The sequence below is a fragment of the Neophocaena asiaeorientalis genome, unplaced genomic scaffold (genome assembly GCF_003031525.2).
Source record: "Neophocaena asiaeorientalis asiaeorientalis breed wild unplaced genomic scaffold, Neophocaena_asiaeorientalis_V1.1 scaffold680, whole genome shotgun sequence".
Classification (NCBI taxonomy): Eukaryota; Metazoa; Chordata; class Mammalia; order Artiodactyla; family Phocoenidae; genus Neophocaena; species Neophocaena asiaeorientalis.
This window is the reverse complement of record NW_020171816.1, coordinates 332,377-343,573: the sequence shown is the minus strand read 5'-3', so window position 1 is coordinate 343,573 and position 11,197 is coordinate 332,377. Positions and strand designations below refer to the sequence as shown.

Here is an 11,197-nt window from a genome sequence, read left to right as displayed (position 1 = left end):
CGGGGGTGGGGGGGTGTTGCTCAAAGCCTGGGCCTTGGAGGAGGGTGGCAGGACAGGCGCTGGACTGCTGCAGACTGAGCTTTTGGTGAGGGACAGAGAGCCCTGCTCCCTGGGAGGGAACCTGGTGAAGCAGGCTCTGCCTAGCGGTGCGGACAAAAGCAGTTTGGCAGAGCTATGGGGGGCTGGGAGAGCCTAGGGTCTCTACCAGACACTACAGGCTGGGGAAAGCAGAAACTCACTCGCTCATTGTTCACCCTGCCAGCCGGGGGCCCTGCTCCCCACCGTGCTGCCACCCTGACCCCCTTCCCCAGTGCTGCTGACTCGCCCCCGCTGGCACAGCAACACACATGCGGGAGGCACACGTGTGAGCACCCAGCCCCGCACCTCCCAGCAGAAACATGTGCGTCCCCCAGCCCCACCGCGCAGCGCTGGGTCGGTGTCCTGGACCCCCGGCGGGCCCTCGAGTTCAGGCTTGGAAGATGGATCTTGGCTAGGGGGCTGCTGGTCCCCAAGGGCTTGAGCCTCCTCCCCCACCCCGCGGCAGCCCCGCCCAGCCCCCTTCAGGTTGTCGCCCATAAAGAACTCTCGTTGTCATGGAAATTAGTGACTGCTTAGCGGGAGGGAGGGGGCCCGGGGGCAGTTGGGAGGGGCCGGAGGCAGCTCTGCGAGTCCAGAGGTACAGCTGAGCCCTCGGCCCCTACCCCCACGGGGCACCACGAATGTTGGAGGGTTAATGTTCCCACAATTAGGAGCCCAGCGAGACGGAGGTGGGATGGGGGACAAGGAGGGGAGATTAGCCTGGACTTGAGTCTCAGAGGCTTCCCTTGGGACCCCCGACCCGTCTGAGGCGATGGGGAACTTTAGCCCAACCCCTCACGCCGAGCCCTGGATCTGCAGAGCCCGCGTGCTCTGCCCCCGCCGGGACCCCAAGCCCTTGCAGCGCCCCGGCGCACTCGGCTACCCGAACCTCGAGCCAGAGACTCAATCCCCTAAGACCCCACAACGTACGTTCCCGGGGCGCCACCCCCTCCCGGGTCACCCCGCACCTGCAGCGCTGGTCGGTCACAGGGAGGAAGCGATCGCGGGTTCAGTGGGGCGCCGAGGGCTCCGGGGGCGGCGGGCAGAATCCGCTCCGGGCACGCGGGGCAGACGCGGCGCCAGCTGCAGCCACTTCGGCTCGCGAACCTCCAGCATCTCCCGCCGCTCGCCGCCTCGGATTCGCACCCCGGGCCGGGGGCGGGCTGGGGGCGGGGCCTCCCTCAGCCGGCTCCGCCCCGACCCTGGAGGAGCCTGAGCCCGGAATCTCACTCGAAGGAGGGCTGAGGATGGGTTGGCAGCAGAGAAGGTGAGCACTGGCCTTCCCGGCCCCGGCCAGGCTTTCAAAGGCTCCCTTAGGCCCTTGGACTGACCGGGCAACAAGGACCGGAGGGGCCTTCCTATACCCATTGTAGAGGGTGCGGAGTAGAAGGTGTGGGGAAAGCCTGAGTCCTGGAGCTGCACAGGAATGTCTTGGCAGGTAGTAGTCCCCAGGGGACTGGCGTTCTGCCCAGCTCCCAAAACCTGACCCAAAGAGCGGAACTCACTTAGAACCAAGTGGGCAGTTGCTAGGGCAAGCTGTGCTACAGACAGGCCTCCCCTAGCTAGTAAACACACCGGGGTGTGTGTGTGCAAGTGAGGGCTCCAGACCTTGGTGGCAGAGTCTTCTACCCATCCTCCCCTCCCCTCCTGCAAGGTCCCATCCAGGGTGGCTGGCTCAGCCTGCCCCCTCCTGTGTGGCACTGAATTTCTCAAGCTCTAAAAGTTACCTATGACATGGCATAGACTCTGCTTTCTTGACAGTTTAATCACCCTCGAACCCTTCCTGAACAGCATCACTACTGGTGGCCTGGGCTGGGATATGGGGATACAGGTGAACTACAGCACCATGGTGCCCCACCAGACATGGCCCCTGACTGGAGGAGGCTGAGAACTGCCAGGAAGAGCCTCTGAAGGAAGTCCTTGGCCATTTCTCTGTCCCTTGTCACAGAGGCACATGGACCAAATGCTTGCTCCGCCCCACCACAAGCCTTGAGGCCAGTATCTGAAGGCCAGACTTACGCTTCTCTGTGCCTGAAACTGGGCTCCACCCAACCAGAACCCTCTCAGTGAGCCTTCTGACCCCATCCTGGGTGGGGTCATCTCCAAACCCCTGGCCGTGTTGAGTGAGTCTCTCCTGGATGGTTCCCCACAGCTGCTGACAGGAGTGACTGCCCAAGTGAGGAAGTTGGAGCTCATGCTGGGGCTGGAAGTCTAGCCTGGGAAATGACTGCTCGAACAGGACCCCTCAATATCTTTCTCCAGAGGGGGTGTCGAGGAGCCCTTCACATCCTTCCCTGGTTTGGTCATTGCTTCCAGGCCAGGTGGGTGTCACCTCTGGGGTCCCTGGGCTCTGGGTGGTCTCATTCATGGCACCAACTCCACCACTGGGTAGGAATCTCCTGGCAAGCTGGGCATCTGCAGGGCAGAGCTCTGAGTCTCATCTCAGTATGCTAAGTTCATGTCTGCAGAATTAATGAATGGCCTGGCACTCAGTCTTTCCTGCTGTCTGCCCACTGTCATTGAAACAATGGTTCCCTGTGTTGTATGGTGCATCTGATCCTTGGCTTGCTGACCCCACACGTGGTACACACATTTTCTGCCTTTCCTGAAGATCATGGCTATCCAGGCACAGAAAAGCTGGGCCAAGGAGAAGCTGGAATGTGGGGGATTTAGAGGCAGGGGAAGAGGTGGCTCGCTAGAGCCCTGCCTGCTGCTGGCAGTGCTCCACGTCTTCTTGGTCCCGTGCACACTCCATGTGCCTGTGGGTGAGCACGTGGCAGGGTGTATGTGCACACGTGTGATTATGTCTGTGTGTGTGTGCTCTTATGCCAAAGGAGATGGCAACAGCACAGTGTGTGCAGTGGTGCCCGGGGCACATGTGTTTGCATTCTGTGTGCACCCAGGCATGCTTGCTTGCATGTGCACATGGACGCTGTAGCTAGCTAGTCCCTAGAGCCACTGGTCCTCTTCCTACCTGGCACAGGCCTCAGGATCGTGGGGGCGGACTTACAGTGTGAAAGCTGGACATGGGAAGAGGGTGGACCATGGACCATGCCCAGGGGTGGGTGGGGGCTGTGATGACCTTATATCATTGGCCATTTATAGTCTCTCCACGAAGGGCAGCCCCTCACTCTCAGGTGTGTGTGGGGATAGCCAGGTCTTTGCCCTTTGTGGAGAGACCTAAGACGAGAACCCAGGGTTGGGACAGGGGCATGGCTTGTCCCTCAGCTCCCAGCCAGAGGGGCACCAGCAGGGTAGGGCTTCAGTGTCTTTTTTTTTTAAAGAATTTATTTATTTATTTTGGCTGCGTTGGGTCTTCATTGCTGCAGGTGGGCTTTCTCTAGTTGCAGCGAGCAGGGGCTACTCTTTGTTGCGGTGCATGTGCTTCTTGTTGCGGTGGCTTCTCTTGTTGCAGAGCACGGGCTCTAGAGCGCAGGCTCAGTAGTTGTGGCACATGGGCTTATTGGCTCCGCGGCATGTGGGATCTTCCCAGACCAGGTATTGAATCCATGTCCCCTGCATTGGCAGGCGGATTTTAACCATTGCACCACCAGGGAAGTCCTGGCTTCAGTGTCTTGGCTTCAACCTCCAGTTGCCCTCCAGGCAGGAAGTAGCAACACCAGGTGAATTCTTCTTCTCAGCTCTTCCAGGCCATGGAAGACATGGACCTTTATTCCTACCCCCACTATTCAGAGCCAGACAAGGTCAGGGGCCGTGGCTTCTAGCCACTCCCCTGGCCAGAGGGACAGCGGGAGGCCCTTTAAAACAGAGTGGAGTTTGGGACAAGAGCAGGGCAGTTGGCACTGGCATTGCCCCATAGCCTCTATGAAGATCTCCTGACGAGGCCTTTACCCTGGCCACCCTGTGGGCAGAGGCTGCCCATTTTGGGAGGCACAGGAGGCGAAGGGAGCCCAAAGTTGACAGGTCTGGCTCCCACCAAAACTAGATAGTCAGACAGGCAGGATAAGGTGTGAGTCTCCATGTCCTCAGAGACTACAAAGCAGGCCAGAGCCTCATCCCCCAGCTCAGGATGTATCTCCCACCCAGGATTCAGGATTTATCAGCCCCCCACCCTGATTTCCTGCCCCAGGGAACCAAAGGCCAGCACTCCTATACCTTCATATTCTGACTGGCTGACAGAAACACCTGCCAAACCAGCATAGAGCTCCAGCCGCCAAGGTTCTGACTTTAGGAGGTATCTGCATTATCGGGCCAGCTCCCCCAGGAAGCCCAGACTCTGACAGGGACCCTCCTTGGGGGTAACAAGTGCTCCAGGGCCCCAGCCATCTGTAGAATTGTTTGGCTGTTGTCAATGTTGCTGGCCTCAGCGCCCCGTAGAGGGCCCAACATGGGGGAAGGCAAGCAGTCTTTTCCTCTGGAGCTAGGGGAGGGGGCTGCCCGCCCCCATGACTCACTCCAGGCTGTGTGGGTTATTACATTATGTTTGAAATTGCCATGGCAACGAGCTGGCAATCAAGGGTAATTGAGCTTGTCGCCAGGGCAACAGGGCAAAACCCACAGCCGCCACTCTCTGTGGTTGCCCTTGGGGTGCAATAAAGGTCAGGCTAGACCAGGGCCAATGTCAGCTGTGGGGCTGTGGGGCTCTCTGGAAAGGATAGGATTGCCAAGGCCCATGGAATTCCAGTGTGTAGAGGCAGGGTATGCCTTGGCAGTGCCAAGGGCCCCATCCCTGACCACATGCCTGGATCCCTGCCCTTCCCTCCACCACCCTGTGCCTAAAATATGCCACAGTGGTCAAAAGAAGCAGAACCAGAAAGAACTTTTATGTGCTCACAGATGGTACTTATAGATGGCCCATGGGCCCTCCTCCTCGTACTCACAGTGGCTGAGCTACAGGCTCTGGAAGGAGTCCCGGGACGCCATGATGGAGCCTCCAAGCCAAGCAGCAGCAGCACGGTGCAGAGAGCCCAGCACAGTGGCACCGGGGCCCAGCTCCTGTCTCAGGCACTCAGGAAAGCCACTCAACAGGGTGCCGCCACCGTCCAGCACCACACTGGCCAGCAGCTCTTCCTGCTGCTTGGCCTCCAGCCGGCTGATACTTAGGATGGCTAGTTGTGGAAGGCCTGGCTGATTGAGGCCTAGCATACTGGGCTGGAAGAGGGCCTCGGGGCAGCAGAAGCGCTCAGAGCCCAGTGTGATAACCTGCTTGTCTGGAAGCAAAAAGTCCACCCGGGCCAGGGCCTGGGCACGGGCCATCTCAGCTGTCATGTCCATGGGCGCATAGCAGCAGGCCTCTTCAATCTGGTTGACCAGCCATGCCTTGAACAGTGACTGGCCACCTGCCGGCAACAGCTGAGCCAGGTATTCAGTGAGGTCAGCACCCGCCACATCCAGCCGGTAGGTGTCAAGTGGGGCCAGATCCCCGGTGATGATGGGTGCCACAGAGGAGGTGCCATGGCCACTGCCCAGCACCAGCCCAGTGGTCCGCCCATAAGCATAGAGTGCCAGCAGGGCCTGATGCACTGTCTGCATGGCTGGCACATGGAAATGCTCAAAGAGTATTTCAGCCACCTTTTCTCGGTTGGTGCATGGTGAGGTGGGTGAGTCTGCCACAAGCACAGCCAGCTCCTTGGGCTGCACACCCAGCCTGCAATAGAACACGTGCTGCCACAGCACCTCCAGTGCATCCCAGTCAGAGACCACTCCTCGATTCAGCACCGAGTAGGAACCCTCTCGGTTCTCAGGCACTGCGTACCTGGGCTGGCCGTGGACTGGATGCTGGAGCAGCTGGATGCATGAGGGCAGCACACTGAGGACGTGGTCCTCTCCAGCCAGTTCACATTTGGTGAAGCCTGTGCCTGTGTCGATCACCACAGATGCCATGTCCTGGTAGGGGTCCCGTGAATGGCGGCAGAGCACTGGGGACCATACTGGCAGAACATCCATGGTGGGCACCAGCTCATAGCAGGCCCCTCGGAGAAGGCCAAGCTGCACGACCACTGGCGAGTGTGTAATGTCCTCAGCTGTCAGCTTGAACCAGGGACTGTGGGCCTCAGTGCCCACCGTGGCCGTGGGCAAGACCTCGCAGCCAGGACCAGGTGTGGTGAATGTGAGCAGGGAAGGCTGCTCCTCCCGCTCCCTGGGGCAGCTGCCAGCTTGCCAGGATGAGAGCCGATGTGAGCTGAAGCTTTGACCAGCACTGCCACCAACATTTTCTCTGTTTACATAGACACAGGTCTCCTCAGGGGTTGGGGTCACCCGAAGTACCCCCACATGGGTAGGCGGGCCCAATGGCTCACCTTCCTGGCACAGGGTGGAGGCCTGACCAGGGTCCCTAGTGGTGGGGGGACATCTTGAGAGAGTGGGCTTTTTGGAGATGGGGGGTTCTTGGGAAAAGGGAGGCTGCCTAGTGAGAGAAAGCTGCCTGGCAATAGGGGCTCCAGTGAGGGGGCCCGACCAGGAAGTGGGGGCTGCTTGGTGGAGGGGGCCTGCTCAGCTAGGGGTGGCTATCCAGAAAGGTGGGTCTGTCTGGGAAGGGGACGCTGCTCTGCAGAGGGAGGCTGACCGGCCGAAGGGGGCTGCCGGGAAAGGGGATGCTGCTCAGCTAGTGGGGGCTGACCACAGAGTGGGGCGTGCCCAGCACCTTTGACCTGAGGGCTGTCAGGGTGAGCAATAACGACCTCTTTCTGATTGTGGTTGCCTGTATCCTCCTGGAGCAGGGGTCTGGGCACCTGCTGGTTTTTGGCTGGTGGTACAGGCTCTGGGGTCTGCTCTGAGTTCATCCACTGCAGTTTCTTGGCCTGGACCATAGAGGTGTCCTGCATCCCGGAGGCATCCTGCATCCAGATGGTGTGACTAGTTTTGGTTTTTTCAGTGTCAGGTTTGGACCAGCCAGGATCATGGGCATGGCTCAGTATCCTCTCTCCAAATTGGAGGGGCATTCCCAGTGGAACATGCCCAGTGAGCATCCCCATCCTGATGGGTGTCTCAGTACCAGGGGAGCCTTGTGACTCCAGGTTGAGCCCGGCCTCTTTGGGAACCAGGGCCACCTCTTGGTAGCTTCCAGATGAAAGGCTGGAGGGCACAGGGCTGGACACCATGGGTGTGGTGGACCAGAAGCTGGAGCCATCACTGTCAGGGGAAAAGATAGGCATGGCCAATCGCCGGGTGGACAGCGTATTTTCAGAGGCATAGATGGATGGGTGGCTGGGCATGAGGCCCACCAGCACTGCCCTTGAGCCCATGGGGTCATGGCACAGCAGCCCCATCCTGGTGTTGCCCATGGCCATATCAAACACCAGCACACGGTCTTCCACAGCATCCCGGAGCTGGCAGGTAGGGGCACTGGAGGGGGGTATCTGCATGGCTTCCCTGGGAGGCTGTACTGTGGGGGAGTTGTGGCAGGTTACTTGGTAGGCAGACGGCGCCACATTGGAGCAGGTGTTGCTGCAAGCATTGAGGGGCTGCTGACCTGGCTGAGAGCTGCAGATCTCCTGGTTACCCCGCTTGGACTTGGGGGTTTCTGGGGGCCCTGAGCCCGGTTTGGGGCTGCCTGGCCTGGAGGTACAGACCATGGGTTTCTCCACTTGGTTCTCAGGCTGCCTTGGTAACACCGGCCTTTGGGCAACCTCGAGCTCCTGGGCCTGGTCTGGGGACTCTTTTGGAGTGCGTGCTGGGGTGGCAGGCTCATCCTGAGAATGGAAATTCACTTTGTCCTGGCAGGATGTGACCCCTTTGGGAGACTCCAACTGGATAGACCATTGGTTGCCACATTTCCTGGGCAAGAGGTCTTGGGACAGGCCCTTGGTGATGGCATTGGTATCCATCAGGTGGTCAAGGTTGCAGGTGTAAGATTCAACTGCTGCTGACATTGAGATTGTATCCAGAGCTGGAGTATTTGCCTGAGTTGGAGCTGGAGTTGGAGGAGCCTGAGCCGAACATGGGCACTGGTCCTGGCCCTGAGCTTGGGCCGGAGCCAGAAGAGGAACTTGAGCTGCAGCTGAGCCATCCTCCCCTGAAAGAAAATACGGTAGCCACCGGCTCTTCCTAATGCCCAATGGGGCTATCTGTTTGGGGCTGCAGAGGCCTTTGCCTCAGCCTACTAGGACTTTAGCTGGAGCCTGCCCTCCCCCGCCATCTGCACCTGAAGCCGGGAACAGCAGAGTCCGAGCTGGGTCACGTCACTGGTGCCGTCACCGTGCCTGCACACCGGTAGGGCCAGGGTCCTGTTCTCTGTGACGAGATGTGTTTGGGCTCCCACGATAGAGCCTGGAAACGAGCTAGTGGAGGAGAGTCTCAGGGAATCCTCAGAGGCCAGTTCACAGCCACATTGGGAGCTAACCTCAGCAGGGTCCCAGAGTTGCTGGTGACTGGGCTTGTGGGTATGGGCCTGGGAGGCTGAGCCATAGGACCCATCAAGGATGGCCTCGGTGGACAGTGACAACCCCTGCCTCAAGTATACAGATCCTGAGCTTACCCATGGTCCCTGGGACCCTCTAGGGCCACCGCCCAGCTGCTGGCTGCCAGCTGAGGGGTGGCCCTGGGAGCCCGATGGATCAGGGGCCCCCACTTTCTTGGTGACTTCCATAGTCCTGCTCCATGCCCTAGGTGCCCTGCCCCCACTTCATTGCCATGTGTGGCAACCCCACACATCACAGCCCCAATGACCTGGGGGAGGGTGAGAGAGTGTAGGAAACCAGGGCCCCCACCCCCCTGAGGAATGGGGGCCTGCCCAGGGAATCTTGAGAGGTAGAAAGGCCAAGGGACCCCAGTGAATTCTGCCAACCCTAGACTGGCCTCCTCTCTCCTTGCCAGCCAGGTGGCCACTCTGCCCAGGCCAGCCCTAGAGGGAGAGCAGTGCTCCTAGAGGCGAGAGCGTGTATAAGGCCAAGGGAAAAAGGTAGGCAGGGGAGATACTGAGGAAGCCCCTGGGTTCCCAGTTTACCTCAGATGCCAGACTTGGCTCTTTCTCCCCATTTCCCACGTGGCAACTTGAGACTTAAGCCCTGACCCAGGGATGCAGTTCCAAGCGTGTGACCCGAGGCCCCTGTGGGGGGCAAAGCCCCTTCACCACTCAGTCCGGAGAGGCAGAAGTGGGTGAGGGGCCAAGGCTCAGGCTCTAACTGCCCTCCCCCATGTTCCCCAGCTCCCGCTCCAGGGACATCAGCTCCTTGGCAGTCTCTCTGCTCCAGATGGCTTTCCCCTGCCTGTGCCTCACAGAGCCCCCTCCCCAGAATCACATGTCCTTGAGGCCCAGGACCAGTATCCCACAGAGGTGGGGATGGGGACGACACGGGTGGGAGTGGGGCCTCTGCTCAGAACCTTCAAGTCAGAATGTTCTAGCTCTTGTCATATTGTGTCAACTTCACCTTGGCCAGAAGGGGGGCAAGAACACTGGGCATAGGGCTAGGCCACCAGTGGAAATTACAGGATGGGGCACAGTGGGGACACAGTGGTTAGGGGGCTGTCCACACAGTGGGCACAGGGCTGACTACACAGTGCGGGTATGGTGGGTGCAGAACTGGGTACACATTGGGCACAACTGCATACGCAGTGAGGACAAGTTGGACAAAGGACTGGACTTGGGCAGCACACAGAAAAGAAAGCTATTAGACGAAGTGGGCAGTCCTACCCTCCATTTTGTAGATGGGCAGAGGGTCAGGGAGGAGTGGGACCTGCCTGGACAACCAGCCGAGGCCCAGATGTGCCCTGCAGCCACAGAGGACAGGCCTAGTTTGGGGAACTGACCAGTGCTACAGGCCTGAGTCTGGAGGTTCTGACTGGGGCGGGGTCAGACCTTCCTCCTTCCCCCAGCTATGAGCTCTGGGCCTCCTTCCTCTGTCCTCCAGGGCTATCCTTTCAGGCCTCAGTCTTTCTACGCAGGAAACAGGTTTGTGGAGAACGAAGCTGTAGTCTCGTCCTCTGAAGCGGTGTGTTTTCACAGAAGCTAAAAATAGTGCTTACGGTTGGCCGTGGGGTGTGAAGCGATGTGACCAGGGACCAAGGCTAGCTCTGTGCTTCGTCTGCACCTTCCTGACTCGGCACTGGGCAAAGCCTGACTCAGCCATGTCTCAGGCCCCCGGACCCCCTCCCCCTTCCCCAGATGCTGCCTTCAGTTAGGAATGGGGATAGATGTGGCTGGACACTGCTGCTCACCACACACTATGGCCCAGGAAGGTGACAGAGCCCAAGGGTCTGTGGTCTGCACATGTGTGCTTTCACACACACATACTTGCTGAACACTGTTAACTTCATTAATCTCTGGCCCCAAGCAAACTGTTTTTTGTTTTGTTTTTCCCCATGACAGAGATGCTAGTAGCAGCCTCCTGTGTTTGTGGGAGGGCTGGAGAAGCATGGTAGGAGGCCCTGAAAGTCCCTGCCTGTCCGACCACTGAGCCATCCCCCCACTCCTGCGAAAGTGAGGCATAATTCTCCCTTTCAGGGCTGGAGTCCTCATGAACAACTGATCTGAGAAGGGTGTGCCCCACTAAGGAAAGACCAAAGAAGGCAGCCCGGAGAGAGGAGAAAGCTTTTCCCACCTGGGAAGCAAACACCCCTTATAGCAATAAGAACAGTGACTGCTATTGACTGGGCCCTTCCTCTGTGCCAGGCAGTGCTGAGCACTGTAACCCAGCCTCACAGCAATTCAACAAGAGCCGGGTGCTGTCACCCTTATTTTATAAATGATGAAATCAAGGCACAGGGAAGAGAGAGAATTCACAGAGGTTGCAGCTAGTGAGTTGTAGAGCCAGAATCCGAAGCCAGGCCACCAGGCTCTGGACCCACACTTCAGGAAACTACAATGCCATCACAGGTGTCATGCACAGGGCCACGTTGGCATGGACCCTGCTGGAGAGGAGCCAACATGCCTCCCTTCCGAGTGCTGCAGCCCCAAGCCCCCACGCAAGCTGTAACCCACATGGCCCTGTTCCTCCTCCCAATAGCTTAGCAGGTGGCTCAGGCATGGGAGGGGGCATTTTCCTGGGGGGCACTAAGCCAGTGCCTCCCAGGAAGCTGTCAGTACTGAGTAGGGGCTAGTTACATACCCTGTGGGACCTGGCTGAGTCTCTTGTACTCAGAATTCTTGGCTGGCTGAAGCCCCTCTGCTTTATCCAGCTGAGGGGAGGGGCACCAGGCAGTTAGAGAGGATCCCAGGCTG

The 11,197-nt window shown here is 59.0% G+C and overlaps 2 protein-coding genes across 3 annotated transcripts in view; both read right to left on the bottom strand.

The window, feature by feature from the left end:
* The window catches only part of CAMKV (CaM kinase like vesicle associated), an 11,840-nt gene extending 10,657 nt beyond the window's left edge, over nt 1–1,183 (bottom strand). For both annotated transcript variants that reach the window (XM_024737767.1, XM_024737777.1), the window contains exon 1: nt 1,047–1,183. The gene's annotated coding sequence lies outside the window, so the exon portion shown is untranslated. The remainder of the gene's footprint in view (nt 1–1,046) is intronic.
* A 3,686-nt stretch (nt 1,184–4,869) lies between these two features.
* LOC112394791 (uncharacterized) lies at nt 4,870–8,626 on the bottom strand. Its single transcript, XM_024737720.1, is given in 3 exon segments — nt 4,870–6,463; nt 6,514–8,164; nt 8,167–8,626. Coding segments are annotated over 3 exon segments (3,705 nt in total).
* Nucleotides 8,627–11,197: the final 2,571 nt, after the last annotated feature.